The 27,561-nt window shown below is 43.0% G+C and overlaps 1 protein-coding gene across 1 annotated transcript; it reads left to right on the top strand.

Moving 5' to 3' along the window:
- The first annotated feature begins 5,697 nt into the window (after window positions 1–5,697).
- On the top strand, window positions 5,698–27,269 carry LOC106571097 (thrombospondin-1). Its single transcript, XM_014143766.3, has 22 exons — window positions 5,698–5,897; window positions 6,193–6,276; window positions 6,531–7,090; window positions 7,376–7,451; window positions 9,121–9,213; window positions 9,443–9,552; window positions 10,174–10,299; window positions 10,865–10,961; window positions 12,530–12,703; window positions 13,012–13,188; window positions 13,529–13,702; window positions 13,956–14,236; window positions 14,526–14,744; window positions 14,990–15,097; window positions 16,241–16,400; window positions 16,639–16,757; window positions 22,941–23,175; window positions 23,329–23,556; window positions 23,764–24,035; window positions 24,124–24,221; window positions 24,335–24,474; window positions 24,631–27,269. The coding sequence occupies exons 2-22, from the start codon at window positions 6,213–6,215 to the stop codon at window positions 24,636–24,638; spliced, it is 3,519 nt and encodes a 1,172-aa protein (XP_013999241.1). The 5' UTR covers window positions 5,698–5,897; window positions 6,193–6,212; the 3' UTR covers window positions 24,639–27,269.
- Window positions 27,270–27,561: the final 292 nt, after the last annotated feature.

Here is a 27,561-nt window from a genome sequence, read left to right as displayed (position 1 = left end):
ATTGTTTGGGGCATCCGGAAAAAAGCTTGTCCGGAGAAGACAACGTGAGTGCTACCATCAGTCCTGTGTCATGCCAACAGTAAAGCATCCTGAGACCATTCATGTGTGGGGTTGCTTCTCAGCCAAGGGAGTGGGCTCACTCACAATTTTGCCTAAGATCATAGCCATGAATAAAGAATGGTACAACACATCCTCCGAGAGCAACTTCTCCCAACCATCCAGGAACAGTTTGGTGACGAACAATGCCTTTTCCAGAATGATAGAGCACCTTGCCATAAGGCAAAAGTGATAACTAAGTGGCTCGGGGAACAAAACATCGATATTTTGGGTCCATGGCCAGGAAACTCCCCAGACCTTAATCCCATTGAGAACTTGTGGTCAATCCTCAAGAGGTGGGTGGACAAACAAAAACCCACAAATTCTGACAAACTCCAAGCATTGATTATGCAAGAATGGGCTGCCATCAGTCAGGATGTGGCCCAGAAGTTAATTGACAGCATGTCAGGGCTGATTGCAGAGGTCTTGAAGACAGAGGCGAGCAGGGTCGGGGTCAACACTGCAAATATTTACTCTTTGCATCAACTTCATGTAATTGACATGTATGGAATGCTTGTAATTATACTTCAGTATTCCATAGTAACATCTGACAAAAATATCTAATATCTAAAGATATTTTTACTGCCTCAGGTAGATACTTTGTGAAAATTAACATTTGTGTCATTCTCAAAACTTTTGGCCACGACTGTAGACTTGGAGTCACTAGTCACTTAAACAATGTTTACATACTGCTTTACTAATCTCATATGTATATACTGTATTCTATTCTACTGTATTTTAGTCAATGCCACTCCGACATTGCTTGTCCTAATATTTATATATTTCTTAATTCCATTATTTTACTTTTAGATTTGTGTGTATTGTTGTGAATTGTTAGATACTCCTGCACTGTTGGAGCTAGGAACACAAGTATTTTGCTACACCCGCAATAACATCTGCTAAATATGTGTATGTGACCAATACAATTTCATTTTGATTTGATTTAGGAGTATAGGGCCAACGGTAGATGGACTTCATCCCAATTTGGATCACTGTCAAGGGGGAATGGGAGTGTGTGCGCATGTCCTCACATTCACTAACACCTCCTCTAGCAGGTCCCGCTCAGAAAAATCTTAATTGATGACTCACACTTTTGAATGGAAACCTGACTCCCCGTGACAATGTGACTGGACAATGTTGTTGTTGTTGTGACTCCCTGTGATAACTTGACTAGACAATGCTGTTGTCATCAAAGTTGTAGCACACTGCCACACTACACATACAATACTGGAGCATTTACATTATCCAAACTACTGTCCAGTACTGCCTCAGGTAATAAACAGGCCAACTGGACTCTGGACTCTGACCATAGACGGAAAGAAGACAAATTGTTGTTGCATGAATTGTGCAAATGATTCAATCATTTGTCAAGATTATGATCCACATTTTTCACCCTGTCCTGATCGTATCACCGCGACGTATGTTTGTGTTGTAGGCCTAGACAGGACAGGATCAGCTCAGTTTCACTGACAGGTGGGAGTGAGTCGAATACATAGATACGCTGTGTATACAAAAGCTATTTTCATGACATAGACCAGCAGTCACCAAACTTGTCTGAGTCAAGATCACTTTCTGAGTCAAAATGCATGCCGAGATCTACCGCTCTGATATTTTATTAACATGACTTATAAAATGTAAGCCTATGCAACATTAACCAATTAAAAACAGTTCTGTAGCAATGAGGCTTGTGCAGTAAACTATAGGCCCAGTAGAATATCACTGCATACTGGCTTTGCTTGAATTTACATGTCAACGCAGAAGACTGAGGGTCCGTCTCTCAACATCCCTCCACTCTCCCTTTCCTCCACTGACACTGACCAAAAAGGGACACCGTCTTCCAGCTGATGGCGAAACTCGTATCGCACCGCATTATTTCTGCCTCATGCTCAAATTCATGTTGTTACTCCTATGAACAGAGAAAGTAAAATATTATTTGATATTAAAAAAGACCCAAGCCACTAATAATAACAAGGCAAGCCTATAGATACACTTTCCTACTCATTCATTACTGCTGCACTGCTTGTTGTAGCGCTGAGTGGAAATAGGAAGAACACACATTTTATGGGTTATAAAAGTGTTGAATACAAAGTGTTGACAGTGCTGAGTAACAACTTAAACATGAACTCACTCATAAAAACAGCAGCTCTTTGCTGTATTCGTTGACAGTCTTTCTCTAGTCATGGTTTTAAACGTTTAGAAATCTCACAGTTTCAATTTTTCCGTAGCTCTCTTTATGCCTGCTACGTTACTGCAGACTCGGTCATCTGAGAAATCTGATTGGCCATTGGTGGCACAATGCACTTGGTTTCCTCTCCAGGCCCACCGGGAAGGCAGAGTTTGTACCTTCAGACACATGAAATGGCAACAGTTTGCCTACTCGGCGCGCAGGGCAGCTGAATTGGCTGCACCTACCACCAACAGCCTGAGACACAAAAAAAATAGGAACACAAGGATTTTGTCATTGGGTTTTTTACAGAAATGTTTGGCGATTGACTAGAAATGCCTTGGAGATCGACAAGTCGATCGTGATGAACAGGTTGGTGACCACTGACATAGACTAACCAGGTGAATCCAGGTGAAAGCTATGATCTCTTATTGATGTCACTTGTTAAATCCACTTCAATCCGCGTAGATGAAGGGGAGGAGACAGGTTTAAGAAGGATTTCTAAGCCTTGAGACAATTGAGACATGGATGGTGTATGTGTGCCATTCAGAGGGTGAATGGGAAAGACAAAAGATTGATTAAGTGCCTTTGAATGCGCACCGGTTTGAGTGTGTCAAGAACTGAAACACTGCTGGGGTTTTCATGCTCAACAGTTTCCCGTGTGTATCAAGAATGGGGGGGTGCTACTCAATATTAGGAAGGTGTTGAAAACGCCACATGTTTCAGCTTGTGATTGTGATAGCTGAGCTGGACGCTGGACGCTGGATCAAAACATGACTTTAGCCAAGACTCAGGGAGCAGTCTGGTGAAGGAGAGCCGAGCTAATGAGACCTGGGGGCTAGTGAGGATGCCACACACAGACATGCACGCACATTAACAAATACACACACACACACACACATGTTGCGAGCACACACACACACACAAACACACACACATATACACTCCAGCAGTATCCCATTACTGTGCCTGTGAAAACCCCAGGATGAGAATGTCAGCTGATGTCTTTGTTATACAATACTAGCTTCCACATCATCATATCTGACCCAGACCTTCCTAACGACCACATCATCATATCTGACCCAGACCTTCCTAACGACCACATCATCATATCTGACCCAGACCTTCCTAACGACCACATCATATCTGACCCAGACCTTCCTAACGACCACATCATCATATCTGACCCAGACCTTCCTAACGACCACATCATCATGTCTGACCCAGACCTTCCTAACGACCACATCATATCTGACCCAGACCTTCCTAATGACCACATCATCATGTCTGACCCAGACCTTCCTAATGACCACATCATATCTGACCCAGACCTTCCTAATGACCACATCATCATATCTGACCCAGACCTTCCTAATGACCACATCATCATATCTGACCCAGACCTTCCTAACGACCACATCATCATATCTGACCCAGACCTTCCTAATGACCACATCATCATATCTGACCCAGACCTTCCTAACGACCACATCATCATGTCTGACCCAGACCTTCCTAATGACCACATCATCATATCTGACCCAGACCTTCCTAACGACCACATCATCATATCTGACCCAGACCTTCCTAACGACCACATCATCATGTCTGACCCAGACCTTCCTAACGACCACATCATGTCTGACCCAGACCTTCCTAACGACCACATCATCATGTCTGACCCAGACCTTCCTAACGACCACATCATCATATCTGACCCAGACCTTCCTAACGACCACATCATGTCTGACCCAGACCTTCCTAACGACCACATCATGTCTGACCCAGACCTTCCTAACGACCACATCATATCTGACCCAGACCTTCCTAACGACCACATCATCATATCTGACCCAGACCTTCCTAACGACCACATCATGTCTGACCCAGACCTTCCTAACGACCACATCATGTCTGACCCAGACCTTCCTAACGACCACATCATCATATCTGACCCAGACCTTCCTAACGACCACATCATGTCTGACCTTCCTAACGACCACATCATCATATCTGACCCAGACCTTCCTAACGACCACATCATGTCTGACCCAGACCTTCCTAACGACCACATCATATCTGACCCAGACCTTCCTAACGACCACATCATGTCTGACCTTCCTAACGACCACATCATGTCTGACCTTCCTAACGACCACATCATCATATCTGACCCAGACCTTCCTAACGACCACATCATGTCTGACATTCCTAACGACCACATCATGTCTGACCCAGACCTTCCTAACGACCACATCATATCTGACCCAGACCTTCCTAACGACCACATCATGTCTGACCTTCCTAACGACCACATCATGTCTGACCTTCCTAACGACCACATCATCATATCTGACCCAGACCTTCCTAACGACCACATCATATCTGACCCAGACCTTCCTAACGACCACATTATGTCTGACCCAGACCTTCCTAACAACCACTTCATCATGTCTGACCCAGATGATAGTTCATCTGCACCAATACCCAGATATATTCATCATGTCCTTTTTTGCATACTCAGCCGTCTTTACTTTCAGAGAATGTTGAATGAAGTTGAATGAAATAAATTGCATTGATTGGAGAGTACTCACAACGGTCTTCTGCAACTAAACTATAGTTATATTCATTTTCACATATAGTTCGAACTATAGTCAATTTTGGCTATACAAGTACAAAAGTAGTGACCCCGAACCATAGATATCCTATAAATGACTATTCCCAGAACATCCACAAATGCATTTAGGCCATAGGTCACATGGAATATAATTATATTATATGACCTGATAAAAATAACAACCGGTAATAGTACATCACATCTGTGTGTGTGGATTGTATGGAAATCCAGGTGTTCTCATTCGTATCATTGCAGCACGGCCCTCGGCGCCTCTCTAGTGAGCTCACAACGGCTCCTAGCGGACAAATTTGGAACAGCAGTAGGGAATAAAATCCCTTCCGTTGCCTGATTGAGCATCCTCTACCAAGTCTCTGTAGCGCAGTCGGGGAAACAAATAAGGACCCGTTTCTATACAAATTTAATAGCGCCTCGATTTTCATTCAACTTCTCACATAGATGTACAGCAGTCTGGTGATAAAGACATGTGCATGTATTGCCACTTGGCCAGAAAACTTGATTGATAATGGCAATCCTGGGATTGAGAATTGAAACAAAAAGTATCAAACATGCGCAAAAGGTTCAAAGATAGTAGAGAGGTGGATTTTTGTTATAAAACGACAAGATTTCAGACTGGTGTGTGAGACAATAACCGGAAACGATGGTCTATTAAGTATGGATCCAGTCATGGAATTTGGCCTCTGGAATGTGGCGCTTTTTTTCTCCCCCCCTCTCGCCATAAACTCGTCCCTTTTTCCTTCCACCATCTGATTGGGCGAGACGCGTTCTTAGGAATGTCATGAAACTATTTAAATAGTACTTTGTCCACTGGCTTACAGTTAGGTTCTAGCGTCCGATACCGGAGAGAATTACCATTCAATTAAACCAACAAAAGAAACGACATTTCTGCGTCTTCAATCGGACCCCAATTCCATATAGAAACGCTTGAATCTTGTGGATTATTATTGGATTTCCAATTGTATTTGGATTTTACTGTTTCTCTCTGCTGTTTTCATTCAACAGGTGGGTGAGCAATATTTCGATTTTCCTTCAAGGAATCTATCCAAATATATATTTTTTAATTATATTCTATTATATTTTATTATAAATAAATAATGTGACTTAATAAAGTGTGAGATAATAATGTGTTTTGATTGTTTATTTTGATATTTAAAAATGTATTTTATGTATAAATATTAATATTAATATATATGACATTTAGCAAACGCTTTTATCCAAAGCGACTTGCAGTCATGCGTACATACATTCACTTTTGTGAAAAGGGGACCTTTGACGTTTCTATGTTGATTTTTCATAGGTAAAAACCAGAGTTTCACCATGAAGTTGACAGGAATATTTCTGCTATTGATGCTTTGGACCTGCGAGAGCGTACGAGTTGCAGGTGAAATCATTTCCCTGATGTGTTCGCCTACTCTAGAATGAAAGGAGTTTGTGTTTCGATTTGAACATTAAACTATAGAAAAACATCGAGGTTTTTAAATGTATTATTAAATCCTCTTAATGTATTGATTTTCCCTGACAATGGTTTAACATAGAGATCATTTTAGAGTTTATTCCTCACAACAACAATCCATTCCAAAGACATGTAGACAAAGACTAACTGTTTACGCTCATTCCCCGGTCTCCTGCATACAGAGAGCCGAGACGACAATAGCGTGTACGACCTGTTCGAGCTGGTCCAAATCCCCAAGAAGAACCACGGAGTGACCCTAGTGAAGGGCGACGACCCATACAGTCCCGCCTACAAGATCCTCAACCCGGACCTGATCCCCGAGGTCCCCGAGAGCTCCTTCAGGGACCTCATTTATTCCATCCACGCCGAGAGAGGATTCCTTCTCCTTCTCAACTTCAAGCAGTTTAAGCGGACCAGGGGCTCCCTTCTGACGGTGGAAAAGCGGGACGGGTCCGGAGCCGTGTTCGAGATAGTCTCCAACGGGAAAGCGAACACCCTGGATGTGGTTTTCTCCACAGTGAATAAGCAACAGGTGGTGTCGATAGAAGATGTGGACTTGGCAACGGGCCACTGGAAGAATATTACGCTGTTTGTGCAGGAGGACCGGGCGCAGCTGTATGTTGGCTGTGAGGAGGTGAACACGGCGGAACTGGACGCTCCCATCCAGAGCATCCTCACTCAGGAGACTCCCATCACAGCGCGTCTCAGAATCGGGAAGGGAGCGGTGAAGGACAGGTTCATGGTAAGTGAAGCGCACATGCAGCGCAAACGCGACGACGCATTATGGACCCACATAATATAAGTTGTCGAGTTGTTTTAGATGTTAAGTAAGTGTTGAATATAGGATTGTGTAACACGTACACGCGTAAATATTATCGTGCGTAAAACCTATAGACCTATGCGTAAAAGTTATACACTGTATTGAAAACCCATGTAAATGATCCATAAAGTCCAATATGTGTTGCATAAAGTAGAGTGATAGTAACTGTGCAGTACTAGAGCTAAAATGTACCATTGATTCTTGCAGGGGGTGCTCCAAAACGTTCGCTTTGTCTTTGGAACCACTTTAGAAGCAATACTGCGCAACAAAGGATGCCAAAACTGTAAGTAGCATAATCATTAACAGAAAGCATATTTCTGTGTTGATCCGTACATCACTGGCTGTTATACTAAAGCCAGCAAGCCATTCCTAAGAATATGCATGACTGTTTAAAAGCCTCATGGGAAAGTTGAGAAGGGAAAAAAAACACGTTTATATTGCCATGGGAAAGCTGGGAAGTTTACAAACATTTCAGTGCCTCTCGAGGGCTGGGCACATTAACTCATTAACTTCATTGTGATTCAAGATAGTATGAGGCTGTAATGTTCTGTAATACCCTGATTGTAGTTACGTATTCCCAACTGTAGTTATGTCACCAATGAGCCCTGGGGACTGTGTGTCTCTTGTGGTCTAGTGGGTATTACCATTACAGTCTACAGTGTGTCTGTTGTGGTCTGTTGTGGTCTAGTGGGTATTACCATTACAGTCTACAGTGTGTCTGTTGTGGTCTGTTGTGGTCTAGTGGGTATTACCATTACAGTCTACAGTGTGTCTGTTGTGGTCTGTTGTGGTCTAGTGGGTATTACCATTACAGTCTACAGTGTGTCTGTTGTGGTCTGTTGTGGTCTAGTGGGTATTACCATTACAGTCTACAGTGTGTCTGTTGTGGTCTAGTGGGTATTACCATTACAGTCTACAGTGTGTCTGTTGTGGTCTAGTGGGTATTACCATTACAGTCTACAATGTGTCTGTTGTGGTCTAGTGGGTATTACCATTACAGTCTACAGTGTGTCTGTTGTGGTCTAGTGGGTATTACCATTACAGTCTACAGTGTGTCTGTTGTGGTCTAGTGGGTATTACCATTACAGTCTACAGTGTGTCTGTTGTGGTCTAGTGGGTATTACCATTACAGTCTACAATGTGTCTGTTGTGGTCTGTTGTGGTCTAGTGGGTATTACCATTACAGTCTACAGTGTGTCTGTTGTGGTCTAGTGAGTATTACCATTACAGTCTACAGTGTGTCTGTTGTGGTCTGTTGTGGTCTAGTGGGTATTACCATTACAGTCTACAGTGTGTCTGTTGTGGTCTACTGGGTATTACCATTACAGTCTACAGTGTGTCTGTTGTGGTCTAGTGGGTATTACCATTACAGTCTACAGTGTGTCTGTTGTGGTCTAGTGGGTATTACCATTACAGTCTACAGTGTGTCTGTTGTGGTCTAGTGGGTATTACCATTACAGTCTACAGTGTGTCTGTTGTGGTCTAGTGGGTATTACCATTACAGTCTACAGTGTGTCTGTTGTGGTCTAGTGGGTATTACCATTACAGTCTACAGTGTGTCTGTTGTGGTCTAGTGGGTATTACCATTACAGTCTACAGTGTGTCTGTTGTGGTCTAGTGGGTATTACCATTACAGTCTACAGTGTGTCTGTTGTGGTCTAGTGGGTATTACCATTACAGTCTACAGTGCTCTAACTGTCTCTCTGTGTGTTCTTACTCCCTCCCTCTTTCTCCCAACCTCCTCTCTATCCCTTCTGCCCTCCCTCCCAACCCTCTCCCACTCCATCTCATTTATCTCTCTCCCATCCCTCCTCTCTCCCATCCTCCTCTGTATCCCTCCTTCTCCCCTGTTTCTCACTCCCCCCTCTCTTTCTCTCCCTCCCTCTGTCTCCCCCTTCCCTCTCCCCCCTATGTCTACCTTCTTCTCCTCTCATGTCCTTCCCTCCCCTCAGCTGTTCTGACTGATGGAATCATCATTATGGACAACCCCATCAATGGGTCCAGCCCTGCCATTAGGACTGACTACACTGGCCACAAAAGTAAAGGTAAACGCAACAAAACTGCTGGTCTCCATATAAAACCCTGTTAAAGTCCCCTCAATAAGAATATAACAGCATAGATCTGCTAGAAGTAAAAGCATTCTATTCTACTGTCAACAGCTGTCTGTAGCTGTAGGGAGTTGAAAGTAAGTCTGGAAGCCTTCATGTACACTGATGGTCACTCTGTGTTTCCCATGGAATGAATGTATCTCTATGGTGTTTTCCTTCCCTCCAGACCTGCAGATGATCTGTGGATTCTCCTGTGAGGACCTGGCTGGCATGTTCAAGGAACTGAAGGGGTTGGGAGTGGTGGTGAAGGAGCTGTCTAACGAGCTGCGCAAAGTGGTGAGGAAACATACCTGATTCCTGAACCAGACTCCTGTCTGTCTGTCTGTCTGTCTGTCTGTCTGTCTGTCTGTCTGTCTGTCTGTCTGTCTGTCTGTCTGTCTGTCTGTCTGTCTGTCTGTCTGTCTGTCTGTCTGTCTGTCTGTCTGTCTGTCTGTCTGTCTGTCTGCCTGCCTGCCTTCCTGCCTGTCTGTCTGCCTGCTTGCCTGTCTGTCTGCCTGTTTGTCTACCTATCTGTCTGTCTGCCTGTCTGCCTGTCTGTGGCATCAAACTCTGCAACAACCAGTTGTTCTGCCACTGCATGTGTACCTTGCTTAGCATACTGGTCTCCCAGCACCAGCTAGTCTGACAAACGGCATGTTAATTCATTCATTACATCAAATTTGGTCCATTTTTCTTAATTAACTCTCACTTGGAAGACTTCTTAATGATAAACCAGTGTGAGGTGGTGACAGGCATTCTCAAACACTCCTCCAAACTCCTCCAAACCACTCAGGCTATTAAGAAATGAAGAGTGAAACAGTGTGTGGATTTGAAACCCTTAACCCTTAAGGGACTGAGCACTCTTCTCATATCGTATTCATACTGAATGTCTCATATCTGTCTGTCTGCTTCTGTCAGACGGATGAGAACAAGCTGTTGATGAACAGAGCGGGGATCCACAGTGGAGTCTGTCTGCACAACGGCATCGTCCACAAGAACAAGGCAGAGTGGACCGTCGACGACTGCACTGAGTGCACTTGTCAGGTAACGATCGAAGTCGAGAGACTGTGTGTGTGGGGTGGGGTTCAAGCCTGTGTGTTTGCACTTGCAGACAGCCACTTGCAAACACACACTCATCCCCCACTCAGCAAGCGCCTGCTCTCTACTCCAGAGCTCTGTCATCTGGCCAGTAATTGGGTAGGAGGAGGCTGGAATCAGGCCAATAAGCCAACAGTGGGTCTGTAGTGATCTAATAATGGGCCAGGCCTACCACTGCAGTGAACAGACAGAGCCCCCCCCCCCCCCCCCCCCCCCCCCCCCCCCTTACAAGGTGTCTGGCCCATGTTGACTCCAATGTGTCTCACAGTTGTGTCAAGTTGGCTGGATGTCTTTTGGGTGGTGGACCATTCTTGATACACACGTGAAACTAAAGAGCATGAAAAACCCAACAGTGCTGTTGTCATGTTGTCATAGTGTGGCTGCTAATGTAAAACTGTCTTTAGAACATACATTTGATAGATTCTTTTTTTACCACCTATCTGAGTGACTACATGATCTTCAAGTTCAGGAAATGACCTATTCCTTTGTCACTGTCTCCGCCCCTCTGTAGAACTCTGCCACCGTATGCCGCAAGATCTCCTGCCCGCTGATCCCCTGTGCCAACGCCACCGTGTCCGATGGAGAGTGCTGCCCACGCTGTGGAACACGTAAGTTCCTCCGTTCTCTATTCTCCAATGTTCCAACCCTAGAATTAGAATGAATGGTTCTGATTCTATGGTTCCATTTGTGTCATTCCAACTTCCAACAAAACTATTCAGCTCTCAGGAAGTAACATAAAACATTAAAAAAACAAAGGTTTGCAGTATACTACTGTATTATGAACCCAAAACGTGTTCTGTTTTACTGTAAATCTATGAATGGCCTGAGTTGTCCTAAGGCTTAATGTCTCTAAGACAAACAGGCCATTTCAAACAGGCCATTTAGTGCTAGCTATTTGGACCTCCTTCACCAAATAAAACATGAAACCACAACCCCTTTTCTGGATGTAAAGTTATCTATTCAAGAAAACCGAATTCATTTTAAGGGTGATTTAAGTTCCCTAGTTCATCAACGTATGAGTGTGTCGGAACATTGGTGCGTTGTCCACCCCAAAACATCTTTGATTCTTCAACTTTTAATGGCTATAATTTGGCCAAATTGGTTTAAGTGGGGTGGAAAATTGGTGGGCTGTTCAGCGCTGCCGTCCTACACTCAAGAACAAGTGACATTTTCCACATACCTAAGACAGCAGTGGCCCCTGAAATCTAAAGACACATGGAGAACCTCTACCTTGGTCACTCAAAAGTTTTGACATGATCAAGAACCCTGCTATGAGCAAATTCAATTTGCTCTTTAAAGTAACAACAGTCAATGGGGATTCCAGTCATATTCCTAGAAGGACTTTTCCATTTCCACTGGCTTCCCTTTGGGTTTTCTCCTGCCCCTGAAATCCCTGGAGTGGGCCATCTCTCTAACTCTACACACACACACACACACACACACACACACACACACACACACACACACACACACACACACACACACACACACACACACACACACACCGGGGCTAAACTCAATACATTAGACTGGAGCTTTAAGAACTTTAAGAGCTTATAACCCTCATTTTCTGCTTGGGGACTCTGCAGTCCAATAGCTCTCTCATTGTCTCCCTCCCCTCCTCTTCCTTCTCTCCCTCCCCTCCTCTCCCTCCCCTCCTCTTCTTCCTCCTCCCTCCCCTCCCTCACTACCCTGCCATCTATCCTCGCTCTTTCTCGCTCCTCCCCTCCCCTCCCCTCCCTCCCTTCCTCCCCTCCCTCCCTACCTCCCCTCCCTCACCTCCCTCCCTCCTCTCTCTCCTCCTCCTCGCTCCTTCCCTCTCTCCTCTCCCTTCCTCCTCTCCCTCCTTCCTTCCTTCCTTCCTTCCTTCCTTCCTTCCTTCCTTCCTTCCTTCCTTCCTTCCTTCCTTCCTTCCTTCCTTCCTTCCTTCCTCCTCTCTCCCCTCCCTCCCCTCCTCCCCTCCCTCTCTCTCCTCCCTCTCTCCTCTCTCTCCTCCTCCTCGCTCCTTCCCTCCCTCCTCTCCCTCCCTCCCTCCCTTCCCCCTCTCCCTCCCCTCCTCTTCCTCCTCTCCCTCCCCTCCCTCCCTCCCTCCCTCCCCCTTCCATCTATCCTCGCTCTTTCTCGCTCCTCCCCTCCCTTCCTCCTCTCCCTCCTTCCTTCCTCCCTCCGTCCATAGTGAGTGACTATGCGGAGGACGGCTGGTCCCTGTGGTCTGAATGGACACACTGTTCCGTGTCGTGTGGGCGGGGCATCCAGCAGCGAGGCCGCTCCTGCGATCGTATTAACAACAACTGCGAGGGAACCTCCGTCCAAACCAGGGACTGCTACCTTCAGGAGTGTGACAAACGCTGTGAGTTCAGTATACACATGACAAATGACCAAACAAATCACATTCATCAATCGTCACACAGGGAAACTTGTATCACAGATTTGTATCCATGGTGACAGAAACGATAGACCTGCACCCACATCTAAGTATCCATCCACAGATCAGCTACCTGTGACTCTACAGAGCAACAACTCGCTGCCATAACACTTGAACTTATTTTACCCTGTTTTGACTGGACAATGACCTATATAGCATGACAATGACCCATAACCAAGTTTCTCATTGACCCCTGACCTTTAACTTCTGACCTCTGCTCTGTGTCCCTCCAGTCAAGCAGGACGGTGCCTGGAGCCACTGGTCCCCCTGGTCTTCCTGCTCGGTCACCTGTGGGGCGGGTGTCATCACCCGTATCCGTCTCTGCAACTCCCCCACACCCCAGCTGGGAGGCAAGGACTGCCAGGGAGAGGGAAGACAGACTGAGAAGTGCACCAAGTCACCCTGCCCCAGTGAGTACCATAAGTCGCAGTTTTTTATGCACAAGACCCGGGTCAAATACATATGCTATCATCTCCGTTTGACATTAGTCAAAGCCTTTTCATGCACACCACACCGTAAGATGTTTCTAGTGAAATACATAATCTCAATCCTTATCTTATCTCTACATAGTCAGTTTCCCTAGCAGATTGTCACTGTTTCTTGTTTGGCAAGTCAACAACCAAGAATTTGGCTAAAGAAACTGCCACTCAGGCTACTTGTCATTGTGCCTATTTAATACAACACAGACCCTACTAGGGACACCACGTACACCTGTACTGACCTGTACCTGTCTCTCTTCTTCTCTCTCAGTCAACGGTAACTGGGGACCCTGGTCGCTATGGGATACCTGCTCTTCCACCTGTGGAGGAGGAGCCCAGACACGTAAACGTCTCTGCAACGACCCCGCCCCTAAATATGGTGGTAAGGAGTGCCAGGGTGACTCCAAGGCCACTCAGCTGTGCAACAAGAACGCCTGTCCCATCGGTGAGTAGCAGGCACTGGATGAATACCAAATGGTCGCCATGGCAGCCAACGTCTCTTATAACTCCTACATGCTGTGAATTAGTTGCTAAAATTGTCGTTTTTAGACAGTTTAGTACAGTAACACTTTAAAAATATTACTTTTTAATTATTTTAGGGCTTATTAAAGCCATAAAAGTCTACTTAAACACAGACAGCACTTAGTACTTAAAAGCAGTCAGTAATCAGTACTGAAAGCCCATGTCTCTCTCCTCAGATGGCTGTCTGTCTAACCCCTGCTTTCCTGGGACCAAGTGCACCAGCTTTCCCGATGGAACATGGAGTTGTGGGAAATGTCCCACTGGTTACTCTGGTGACGGCATCAAGTGCAAGGACATTGACGAGTGTAAAGAGGTTCCTGATGCTTGCTTCGTGTTCAACGGAGTGCACCGCTGTGAGAACACTGACCCTGGCTACAACTGTCTGCCCTGTCCCGCACGCTACTCTGGACCTCAGCCCTTTGGCAGGGGAGTGGAGGAGGCCACCGTCAAGAAACAGGTTAGCAGCATCACCTGGTGCTGTGGACTAGTGTTGTGATGATAGTCCTGGCATACTGTATATCTGTCCTCAGTTGATTTAGAACTTTAGAAATATGGAATTTAGAATTAAGAATTTGGAATTTACAAGATCAAAGATCGCTTTACAAAAGCTAAGCTTTTCTTTGTCCAGATCATACTGCCAACTCTGTTGCATGGCGGTCAGCAGATTGTGCCCTTTGAAAACAAAGACAGGTAGCCACAATATTACCTGGCTTGTCTGACCAACTCTTCTATTCCGTTTACTCCAGGTGTGTACACCACTTAACCCTTGCTTGGATGGGAGCCACGACTGCAACAAGAACGCACGCTGTAACTACCTGGGACACTTTGCTGACCCCATGTACCGCTGTGAGTGTAAGCCTGGCTATGCTGGGAACGGACACATCTGTGGTGAAGACTCGGACCTGGACGGGTGGCCCAACCAAGACCTGGTCTGTGTGGAGAACGCCACCTACCACTGCAAAAAGGTATGCACGCCATGACTCGCATAGGTCCTTAAATAGGTCCAGCTTGCTGTTTAACTAGTAAAGAGCACACATCCCTTTTGAGTGATGTGCCAATGCTGACTGCAATTAGAAAGAACAATTATTTTTGAAAGAAAAAACAAAACTGGTACATTTAATGTCTTAAAGGACTGTTACTGTAGTTAAATATAATATTCATGCTTGTTGACTACATCGTGTAAACGTGTGACGTCACCTTTCTTTTGTAGGACAACTGCCCCAACCTTCCCAACTCAGGCCAAGAAGACTACGACAAGGATGGTGTTGGTGACGCTTGTGACAACGATGATGACAATGATGGTATTCCTGACGACAGGGTAAGTGAAGAATTAATCATTGATTCACTCATTGAGTCACTGAAGGTCTGAAGTCCTACCCCTTACTGAGAGAAATGAATCCAGGTTATGCTACCTCTTGGGTAGTCAGTGTGTGTACGAGTGAGTGTGTGTGTGTGTGTGTTCAGTTTTGGCAGTGAGACATAAATGTGGTTTTACATTCATCATTCATGCTGTGAAATAAGGGGAAGGAAAACAAAAAAGAAAAACACATTTTTTTTGCCTTCGGAGACAAAGCTCAAATCCCAACACAGAGGTACCACTCTGAACGAGCCGCAGTGTAATCTGCTAGTCCTAACATTATATTTGGGACAGGGCCTAAATAGGAAACATGCTTTCATCCCTCCTCTCTCTATACATGTTACACAGACCACAGCAAGTTAAAAGCACAGTATCTGAAATTAATATATCATGTCAGAGATGTTTTTCTAAGCAAGGCAGTGGACACTGGACCGATTCTTCTGGCGGCTCTGAGGCTGGAGTAATTGAACAGTGCTCTTTCTCCCTCCCCCTCCCTCCCTCCCTCCCTCCCCCTCTCTTTCTCTTTCCCCCTCTATCTCTCCCTCCAATCTCTCCCTCTCTCTGTCTCCCCCTCTCCCCCCTCTCTCACTCTGTCTCTCCCTCTCTCTCTCTCTCTCTCTCTCTCTCTTTCCAATCTCCGTCTCTCTGCCTCTCTCTTCCCTCCCCTCCTCTCCCTCCCCCTCTCCCTCTCGCCCTCACTCTCCCCCTCTCTCTCTCTCTCCCTCTCCCCCTCCCTCCCTCCCTCCCTCCCTCCCTCCCTCCCTCCCTCCCTCCCTCCCTCCCCCCTCAATTTCTCTCCTCTGTCTCTCTCTCTCTCCCCCCTCTCCCCCCTCTCTCTCTCCCTCCCCCCTCAATTTCTCTCCTCTGTCTCTCTCTCTCTCGCTCCCCATCTCCCCTTCTTTCTCTCTCCCCTCCCCACTCTCTCTCTCTCTCTCTCTCTCTCTCAACCCCTCTCCCCCCTTCTCGCTCTCCCTCCCTCTATCCCCCCTCCCTCTCTCTCTCCCCTCTTCCCCCCTCTCTCTCTCGCTCGCTCTCCCTCCCTCTATCCCCCCCTCCCTCTCTCTCTCTCCCCTCTCTCTCTCTCTCTCTCTCCCCTCTCTACAGGATAACTGTCCGTTTGTGTACAACCCCAGGCAATATGACTATGACAGAGATGATGTTGGAGATCGTTGTGATAACTGTCCTTACAACAGCAACCCTGACCAGACCGACACAGACAACAACGGGGAAGGAGACGCCTGCTCTGTCGACATTGATGGAGATGGTGAGACTCTAAACCTGCTCTAACTTTGCTTATCTGTCCCTTGCTTATCTGTCCCTATCTAAGACCTATACGGTATAATGTACATGCTGTAGATTGGTGTTCAATGAGAACGCTTTGAAACCAAGTGCAAATTAACTGTATGCACAAGCATGTATTCCATTACTAACTCAACTACAAGTCATTTTCCTCCCCTTCCTACTCTTCCCCTGAATAACAACTACTGTGATTGGTCCAACAGGTATTCTGAATGAGAAAGATAACTGCCCGTACGTCTACAACGTGGATCAGAGAGACACTGACCTGGATGGTGTGGGAGACATGTGTGACAACTGTCCTCTGGAACACAACCCTGACCAGGTGTGTGTACATACACTTACAACCCATTCTACACACACACACACACACACACACACACGTACGGGTACACACACATGCCACTATCACAAACACTGTCATTCTAGAAGAACTCTCTCTGTTGTGTGAGAGCTGCATTGGGTCGCTGTAATGGGTCGCTGTACTGGGTCGCTGTACTGGGTTGCTGTACTGGGTCGCTGTAAGTCTAGGCTGTATCACGCCATGTTAAGATGGAGTTAAATCCTCTGCAGCTCAGGGACACATACAGCATGCATGGGGAGCCAGGCTTTTCAATGGGGCATTGACATTGGCTTTGACTGCTCAGAAGGAAAGGTGGAGTGATGGAGGGGTAGAGGCCAGGGTGGGGCCCCGGGCTGGTTGTTATTACCCAGGAATGGGCTCGCCCCTGGCTGTATGCGTGCCCCGTCGGGCGTCGGCACACACACAAGCCCCGTGTGGATCCCACCTGTGCCATGCTAGACTGACGACCAGGAATGTGTTCGGAACAACAGGTCTCAGTTAGGGGGGAAATGGGCGGAATTCACACCAATCCAATCCTTCCCTCTCTCCCTCCCTCGCCTCGTGTGAGGCAATGAAATCTGTGTGTAGTCTTGCCAAGCAGCAGGCACAGGAGATTCATGTCTGCAGGGAAATGACTAGCATGCTTCTGTCTGTCAGTGAAAAGACCTGCCTACTGGTGCTAGTGGAGCAGATGGGAGGGAAGGAGGAGGAGAGAAGGAAGATGGGAGGGAAGGAGGAAGAGAGAGGAGGGAAGGAGGAGGAGAGAAGGGAAGGAAGGAGGGAGGGCAGGAAGATGGGAGGGAGGGAAGGAGGAGGAGAGAAGGAAGATGGGAGGGAAGGAGGAAGAGAGGGGAGGGAAGGAGGAAGAGAGAGGAGGGAAGGAGGAGGAGAGAAGGGAAGGAAGGAGGGAAGGAGGAGGGGGAGAGAAGGAAGAAGGGAGGGAAGGAGGGAAGGAGGAGGAGAGAAGGGAAGGAAGAAGGTGGGAAGAAGGGAGAGGAGGAGAGAAGGGAGAGGAGGAGGAGAGAGGGGAGAGGAGGAGGAGAGAAGGAAGGAGGGGGAGGAGGAAGAGAGAAGGGAAGGAAGGAAGATGGGAGGGGGAGAGAAGGGAGGGAAGAAGGGAGAAGGGAGAGGAGGAGGAGAGACGGAAGGAGGGGGGAAGGAGGAAGAGAGAGGGAAGGAAGGAGGGAAGGAGGAGGAGAGAAGGGGTGTGTTTATAGGGTACAGGGTTTATAGAATACTTTGATTGTCAGCAGATGAAAAGCTCCACCAGAAGACAAATTGATCTTGGCAGGTTTAGAGAGGGGAGAGTGAACAGAGCCTGGGGATAGTCCATCATGAGGAGAGGAGAGGAGAAGAGGAGGAGATATTAAACAGATGAACGGAGCCTGGGGATAGTCCATCATGAGAGGAGAGGAGGAGATATTAGGAAATGAGAGGTTGAACGAATGGTACAGCTGGAAATCAAATCAGCATCAAGTGTAATTCTCTGTTAGTTGTCCCTAGGTACAGATATACTGTAGGATCAGCTCACCTTCCCCATGTTCTACACCTTATCTGTAGGAAGGAAACCAGACTCTAGATCAGTGTCAAAGGAGCTCTACAGTAGGAGTCTAGAAGAGTAACACAGAATTTACCCCACATTGGTTTCTCAGGGCAACTAACAATATGTTAAATAAATACCACCAACTCACAATATGTTAAATAATCTCCGCCAACTCACAATATGTTAAATAATCTCCGCAACTCACAATATGTTAAATAATCTCCGCCAACTCACAATATGTTAAATAATCTCCACCAACTCACAATATGTTAAATAAATACCACCAACTCAAAATATGTTAAATAAATACCACCAACTCACAATATGTTAAATAAATACCACCAACTCACAATATGTTAAATAAATACCACCAACTCACAATATGTTAAATAAATACCACCAACTCACAATATGTTAAATAAATACCACCAACTCACAATATGTTAAATAATCTCCGCCAACTCACAATATGTTAAATAATCTCCACCAACTCACAATATGTTATATAAATACCACCAACTCACAATATGTTAAATAAATACCACCAACTCACAATATGTTAAATAATCTCCACCAACTCAAAATATGTTAAATAAATACCACCAACTCACAATATGTTAAATAAATACCACCAACTCACAATATGTTAAATAATCTCCACCAACTCAAAATATGTTAAATAAATACCACCAACTCACAATATGTTAAATAAATACCACCAACTCACAATATGTTATATAAATACCACCAACTCACAATATGTTAAATAATCTCCACCAACTCACAATATGTTAAATAAATACCACCAACTCACAATATGTTAAATAATCTCCGCCAACTCACAATATGTTAAATAAATACCACCAACTCACAATATGTTAAATAATCTCCACCAACTCACAATATGTTAAATAATCTCCACCAACTCACAATATGTTAAATAATCTCAGCCAACTCACAGTATATTAAATAATCTCCGCCAACTCACAGTATGTTAAATAATCTCCACCAACTCACAATATGTTAAATAATATCCGCCAACTCACAGTATGTTAAATAATCTCCGCCAACTCACAATATGTTAAATAATCTCCACCAACTCACAATATGTTAAATAAATACCACCAACTCACAATATGTTAAATAATCTCCACCAACTCACAATATGTTAAATAATCTCCACCAACTCACAATATGTTAAATAATCTCAGCCAACTCACAGTATATTAAATAATCTCCGCCAACTCACAGTATGTTAAATAATCTCCACCAACTCACAATATGTTAAATAATCTCAGCCAACTCACAGTATATTAAATAATCTCCGCCAACTCACAGTATGTTAAATAATCTCCACCAACTCACAATATGTTAAATAATCTCCGCCAACTCACAATATGTTAAATAATCTCCGCCAACTCACAGTATGTTAAATAATCTCCGCCAACTCACAATATGTTAAATAATCTCCACCAACTCACAATATGTTAAATAATCTCCGCCAACTCACAATATGTTAAATAATCTCCGCCAACTCACAATATGTTAAATAAATACCACCAACTCACAATATGTTAAATAATCTCCACCAACTCACAGTATGTTAAATAATCTCCGCCAACTCACAATATGTTAAATAAATACCACCAACTCACAATATGTTAAATAAATACCACCAACTCACAATATGTTAAATAAATACCACCAACTCACAATATGTTAAATAATCTCCGCCAACTCACAATATGTTAAATAATCTCCGCCAACTCACAGTATGTTAAATAATCTCCGCCAACTCACAGTATGTTAAATACATACCACCAACTCACAATATGTTAAATAAATACCACCAACTCACAATATGTTAAATAAATACCACCAACTCACAATATGTTAAATAATCTCCACCAACTCACAATATGTTAAATAAATACCACCAACTCACAATATGTTAAATAATCTCCGCCAACTCACAATATGTTAAATAATCTCCGCAACTCACAATATGTTAAATAATCTCCGCCAACTCACAGTATGTTAAATACATACCACCAACTCACAATATGTTAAATAAATACCACCAACTCACAATATGTTAAATAATCTCCACCAACTCACAGTATGTTAAATAATCTCCGCCAACTCACAGTATGTTAAATACATACCACCAACTCACAATATGTTAAATAAATACCACCAACTCACAATATGTTAAATAAATACCACCAACTCACAATATGTTAAATAAATACCACCAACTCACAATATGTTAAATAATCTCCACCAACTCACAGTATGTTAAATAATCTCCGCCAACTCACAGTATGTTAAATACATACCACCAACTCACAATATGTTAAATACATACCACCAACTCACAATATGTTAAATAAATACCACCAACTCACAATATGTTAAATAATCTCCACCAACTCACAATATGTTAAATAATCTCCACCAACTCACAATATGTTAAATAATCTCCACCAACTCACAATATGTTAAATAAATAGCACCAACTCACAATATGTTAAATAAATACCACCAACTCACAATATGTTAAATAATCTCCACCAACTCACAATATGTTAAATAAATACCACCAACTCACAGTATGTTAAATAATCTCCACCAACTCACAATATGTTAAATAATCTCCACCAACTCACAATATGTTAAATAAATACCACCAACTCACAATATGTTAAATAATCTCCGCCAACTCACAATATGTTAAATAATCTCCGCCAACTCACAATATGTTAAATAATCTCCGCCAACTCACAATATGTTAAATAATCTCCGCCAACTCACAATATGGTAAATAAATACCACCAACTCACAATATGTTAAATAATCTCCACCAACTCACAATATGTTAAATAAATACCACCAACTCACAATATGTTAAATAATCTCCGCCAACTCACAATATGTTAAATAATCTCCGCCAACTCACAATATGTTAAATAATCTCCGCCAACTCACAATATGTTAAATAAATACCACCAACTCACAATATGTTAAATAATCTCCGCCAACTCACAATATGTTAAATAATCTCCGCCAACTCACAATATGTTAAATAATCTCCGCCAACTCACAATATGGTAAATAAATACCACCAACTCACAATATGTTAAATAATCTCCGCCAACTCACAATATGGTAAATAAATACCACCAACTCACAATATGTTAAATAAATACCACCAACTCACAGTACGTTAAATAATCTCCGCCAACTCACAATATGTTATATAAATACCACCAACTCACAATATGTTAAATAAATACCACCAACTCACAATATGTTAAATAATCTCCACCAACTCACAATATGTTAAATAATCTCCGCCAACTCACAATATGTTAAATAATCTCCACCAACTCACAATATGTTAAATAATCTCCAGCAACTCACAGTATGTTATATAAATACCACCAACTCACAGTATGTTAAATAATCTCCACCAACTCACAATATGTTAAATAATCTCCGCCAACTCACAATATGTTAAATAAATAGCACCAACTCACAATATGTTAAATAAATACCACCAACTCACAATATGTTAAATAATCTCCACCAACTCACAATATGTTAAATAAATACCACCAACTCACAATATGTTAAATAAATACCACCAACTCACAATATGTTAAATAAATACCACCAACTCAAAATATGTTAAATAATCTCCGCCAACTCACAATATGTTAAATATTCTCCGCCAACTCACAATATGTTAAATAATCTCCACCAACTCACAATATGGTAAATAAATACCACCAACTCACAATATGTTAAATAATCTCCACCAGCTCACAATATGTTAAATAAATACCACCAACTCACAATATGTTAAATAAATACCACCAACTCACAATAAATTAAATAATCTCCACCAACGCACAATATGTTAAATAATCTCTGGCAACTCACAGTATGTTAAATAATCTCCACCAACTCACAATATGTTAAATAAATACCGCCAACTCACAGTATGTTAAATAATCTCCGGCAACTCACAATATGTTAAATAAATACCACCAACTCACAATATGTTAAATAAATACCACCAACTCACAATATGTTAAATAATCTCCGGCAACTCACAATATGTTAAATAATCTCCGCCAACTCACAATATGTTAAATAATCTCCGCCAACTCACAGTATGTTAAATAAATACCACCAACTCACAATAAATTAAATAATCTCCACCAACGCACAATATGTTAAATAATCTCTGGCAACTCACAGTATGTTAAATAATCTCCACCAACTCACAATATGTTAAATATATACCGCCTACTCACAGTATGTTAAATAATCTCTGGCAACTCACAATATGTTAAATAAATACCACCAACTCACAATATGTTAAATAAATACCACCAACTCACAATATGTTAAATAATCTCCGGCAACTCACAATATGTTAAATAAATACCACCAACTCACAATACGTTAAATAAATACCACCAACTCACAATATGTTAAATAATCTCCGTCAACTCACAATATGTTAAATAAATACCACCAACAGGTGTATCTACTGTGTTGCAACCGCTAACATTAGCTAGCATGCTAATGTAAATCTCCATTTACCTCTACAGGTTGACTCTGATGACGACCGTGTGGGAGACAAGTGTGACAGCAACCAGGACATTGATGAGGACGGCCACCAGAATAACCTGGACAACTGCCCCTACATCCCCAACGCTAACCAGGCCGACCATGACAAAGACGGCAAGGGAGACGCCTGCGACCACGATGATGACAACGACGGGATCCCTGATGAGAAAGACAACTGCAGACTGGCCTTCAACCCTGACCAGCTCGACTCTGATGGTGAGTTAAATGAAGAATAGGAGAGATACGAGATAAAATTGGAGTTCAATTTCTTATTCAACTAATAAAGTTCTTGACATGAATTAATGGTTAAATTCATTAGCTGCTTCATCCTAAAACATGTTATGTACTGAACTTTCGATCTTCTTCCAGGTGATGGTCGCGGAGATGTTTGCAAAGACGACTTTGACCAAGACAACGTCCCTGACATCTACGACGTGTGTCCGGAGAACTTTGACATCAGCGAGACGGACTTCAGGAAGTTCCAGATGGTTCCCCTGGACCCCAAGGGAACGTCCCAGATCGACCCCAACTGGGTGGTAAGACATCAAGGCAAAGAGCTGGTCCAGACCGTCAACTGTGACCCTGGCATTGCTGTTGGTGAGTGGATTGGTTGGGTGGGTGGGTGTGTGGTTGGTTGGTTGGTGGGTGGGCGGGTGTGTGGTTGGTTGGTTGGTTGGTTGGTGGGTGGGTGGGTGGGCGGGTGGCTTGATTGATTGATTCTAGACTTTGGGATATCTCAAAATAACCCAAGCCTAAAAAAACACCATCCTCTCACTGACATCTTCTCTGTTTCTCCATTCCCAGGTTTTGATGAGTTCAACTCGGTGGACTTCAGTGGAACCTTCTTCATCAATACAGAGAGAGATGATGACTACGCCGGCTTTGTGTTCGGCTACCAGTCCAGCTCTAGGTTCTACGTGGTGATGTGGAAGCAGATCACACAGACTTACTGGAGCAACAAACCCACCAAGGCTCAGGGATACTCAGGACTGTCCATCAAGGTGGTCAATTCTACTACTGGACCTGGAGAGCACCTCAGGAACGCTCTCTGGCATACGGGCAACACCCCAGGACAGGTAAGATGGACAAACACACAAACACACACAGGAAACACCTCAGGACAACACCACCTAACTCTCCCTATATTTCTCCTTTCTTCTCTAGGTGAGGACTCTGTGGCACGACCCTAAGAACGTTGGCTGGAAAGACTTCACAGCCTACAGATGGCACCTGATCCACAGACCAAGAACAGGACACATCAGGTAAGCACTGGAGACTCATTGTCCTGGTGGAGAGTTATGAGGCTTTCCATAATGCCAGTATTTACTGTATGTCCTCTGATGGTTTGTCTCAAGAGTCTTGTTTCTAATTTCAGAGTGGTCATGTACGAGGGGAAGAAGATCATGAAGGATTCCGGGAGCATATACGACAAGACGTATGCAGGTGGAAGACTAGGTCTCTTTGTCTTCTCGCAAGAGATGGTATACTTCTCAGACCTCAAGTATGAATGCAGAGGTAAGCAACAAGAACATTTCTACATCTTACTATAACTCCAACAACAATTGTTTAGTGGAATCTCTTTCACAATAGACTTATGTGAAATACCAAGCCACATAACTTAAGGCTTTGTTCTAAGTTAATGCTTGACTTTTGTCCTTTGTTTTTTTTCAGATGCATAATTGCACGGAGCAGGAAGCTCTTGGAACAATGCACCTTTCTGTATAAATATGAACAATATGTATTCCAATACAAAGTCCAGGGACTGTTTTTTCTACTACTCTTTTCTTCTGCGGCACTCACACTGAAGGGAGCGAGGGGGGAAGGCCTGTTGTGGTCATCCTCGGGGTAAATTAATGCTGGTTTGGACAGAGAACCATCCGGGTGACTGCCAGTCGAAGATCAGAGAAGCAACTCCTACCCACCCAGAGCAGGTAGAGACGGAAAAAAACAGCCCGTTTGCTTTGCCTGAGTGAGAGACCGACCGATGTTCCCAACCGACCGGCCGATCTCTTTCTGACCTGAAGGACCTCATTCATCCCTGTGCGGGAAAGTCTCCCGATAGACGACTATGCACTTCCAAACCTTTACATATCTCTCGCTATCCCTCTTTCTATCGATCTCGTTTTTTCTGGAATGGACGTCCCAAAGAAAGACTATGTAATGTTCCGTTTATATAAAAACAAATCTAGGCGGATGTAGATTCTGAACGATACAACTCTTATCATCAGAGGTTTTTTGGCTCAGTGGTTGAAGAATGCAATAAGACTTTTTTACTTTAAGTTTTGTCAGGAAAGGGCTTGTAGCCCTTGAAAGTCAGTTGCGTAACAACAAGATATGGAGGATGATGTATGTATGATGTATATACAAATGTTTATGTGTGTAAATAAGAAGACATATAACGCTTGCTTTTACCCCTCTATATATGTTCCCTTGGAGACAAAAGAAAACAAACCAAAATTAAAACCAGCCAAAATACTTTTTGTCAAATACATGATTGCTTGTAGGCTTTGTGGCTGGCATTAGATTTATATAGTTCAGTTGAAACGGAACATAGTGATACTCAGGGTAAGATGGGAGCGGCCATCTTAGCATATCAAACCATTGCAGAAAATGACAAGGGAGGGCCAATTAAAAAAGGGCATTGTCAGTGCCAGTAAATCAAAGCCATTCTGTTTATTAAGACACTTTCCATTTCGAACATTAAATGTTAAAAAATATTCTGTTTATATTTATTTTACAAATGTAAAAAATATAAAATTAGAAACATTGAACATCTTTAGAAGCTTAAAATGTGAAATTTTGTTTGACGGTTGAGTTGAAGTAGTTAAGGTAGCCTAATGTGATTAGCATGAGGTTGTAAGTAACAAGAACATTTCCCAGGACATAGACATATCTGATATTGGAAGAAAGCGTAAATTCTTGTTAATCTGACTGCACTGTCCAATTTACAGTAGCTATTACAGTGAAATAATACATACCATGCTACTGTTTGAGGAAAGTGCACAGTTATGAACTTGAAAATGTATTGATAAACCAAATAGGCACATTTGGGCAGTCTTGACAATTTTTTTAACAGAAATGCAATGGTTCATTGGATCCGTCTAAAACTTTGCACAAACACTGCTGCCATCTATTGGCCAAAATCTAAATTGCACCTGGGCTTTAATAATACATTATGGCCTTTCTCTTGCATTTCAAAGATGATGGTACAAAAAATACAAATAAAACGCATGTTTTTTTCTTTGTATTACCTTTTACCAGATCTAATGTGTTATATTCTCCTACATTAATTTAAAATTTCCACAAACTTTAAAGTGTTTCCTTTCAAATGGTATCAAGAATATGCATATCCTTGCTTCAAGTCCTGAGCTACAGGCAGTTAGATTTGGGTATGTCATTTTAGGCAAAAATTTGAGAGAGAAAAAAAGGGGCGGATCCTTAAAGGTTAACTTTTGCCTACGCTGTAGGTACCAAACAATTCAAATACTTTGAGGAAGTAAAGACTATTCCCCAGTGTTCAAGGTGTAAACTGATCCAGAGTCGGTCAGACTGGTGCCTTTGGTGTCAGAAGTGGGATCCTACTCTAATCCCATCATAGCCATGGTTAGAAGTAAGGCATCTGACTCAGAATGGCATGTATGTGACCGGTGTATCCTTTTCTTCTGAGATTAAAAACAAAATAACCTTTGATGTACACATAATACCTCATTGCTGTTGTATAATTTTAATTTGATCGAAAAAAATGTTTTTTTTTTCTTCATTGTACGCTTACAGAATACAAAATGGATCAACATCTTATTGCTACTGTACCATGAATTTGTAAATATTATTACTTTTCTTTTCAAGACAGACCCCCCCCCCCCCCCCCCCATCCAACATCCCCCTATGGTAAAAAAAAACAGTCAAATGGGAGAGTTGTTTTTATATAAATATTTTATTTTTGCTTTTATGTCTCCTTTGTCCAGTGCTCCTTTAATGGATAAATTATTGTTCTGTTTTGCTTTGTCTTTGCTGTTCTGTGTGTGAGAGATCGATTCGTGTAGATAAATGCTATTTAAATAATTTATCAGGATTCGCTGCCTGACGAAGGGGGTGTGTCCGTATGTATAAACGGTTTGCACACTGACATGAGGATTCTGTTTATCGTTTATATTTTTATTTTTACCGTTAGTTTTGTACAATTTAGTGAGGCCTGTTGTCTGTAAACATTTTTACTTAGTTGTGCAATGTAAAAAAAAAAAATAATGTCTTTATCCATAGCAATTATTTTGTTATATACTTCAGAAACAATAAATAGTTGTTGAAATCCATTCTGTCTGTATTCACGTCTTTTCACAAACACAATGCATACATTCCATTATTTTCATATTGAACTGATATTTTTGTCTTAGTTTTGTCTAATACTGACTGCATAAAGTCTAAATATAGTGCATGGACTTGCAGTACAATAACATCCAGTGCAGGCTAAAAGTCCACTTAGAACACATTGTCACCATCATCAACATGAGCCCAGCTATCCGTCTCAAAGTCAGTGTTAGGCCCCTATTCAAAGAGCCTAATGGGGCTGTGTCTATAGACCCTCTTCTTTGTCCCTGTTAAAGA

Source organism: Salmo salar, chromosome 15 (assembly GCF_965601325.2).
Source record: "Salmo salar chromosome 15, fSalSal1, whole genome shotgun sequence".
NCBI classification, from domain to species: domain Eukaryota; kingdom Metazoa; phylum Chordata; class Actinopteri; order Salmoniformes; family Salmonidae; genus Salmo; species Salmo salar.
The sequence above is the reverse complement of the archived record's forward strand: the minus strand, read 5'-3'. Positions and strand labels throughout refer to the sequence as shown.

Excerpts from the sequence above, each read along its gene's own strand:
- LOC106571097 (XM_014143766.3), top strand. The coding sequence starts at position 6,213 with ATGAAGTTGACAGGAATATTTCTGCTATTGATGCTTTGGACCTGCGAG. Across the intron at positions 7,091-7,375 it reads CGGTGAAGGACAGGTTCATG|GGGGTGCTCCAAAACGTTCG; the intron begins GTAAGTGAAGCG and ends TGATTCTTGCAG. Across the intron at positions 14,237-14,525 it reads AGGCCACCGTCAAGAAACAG|GTGTGTACACCACTTAACCC; the intron begins GTTAGCAGCATC and ends CGTTTACTCCAG.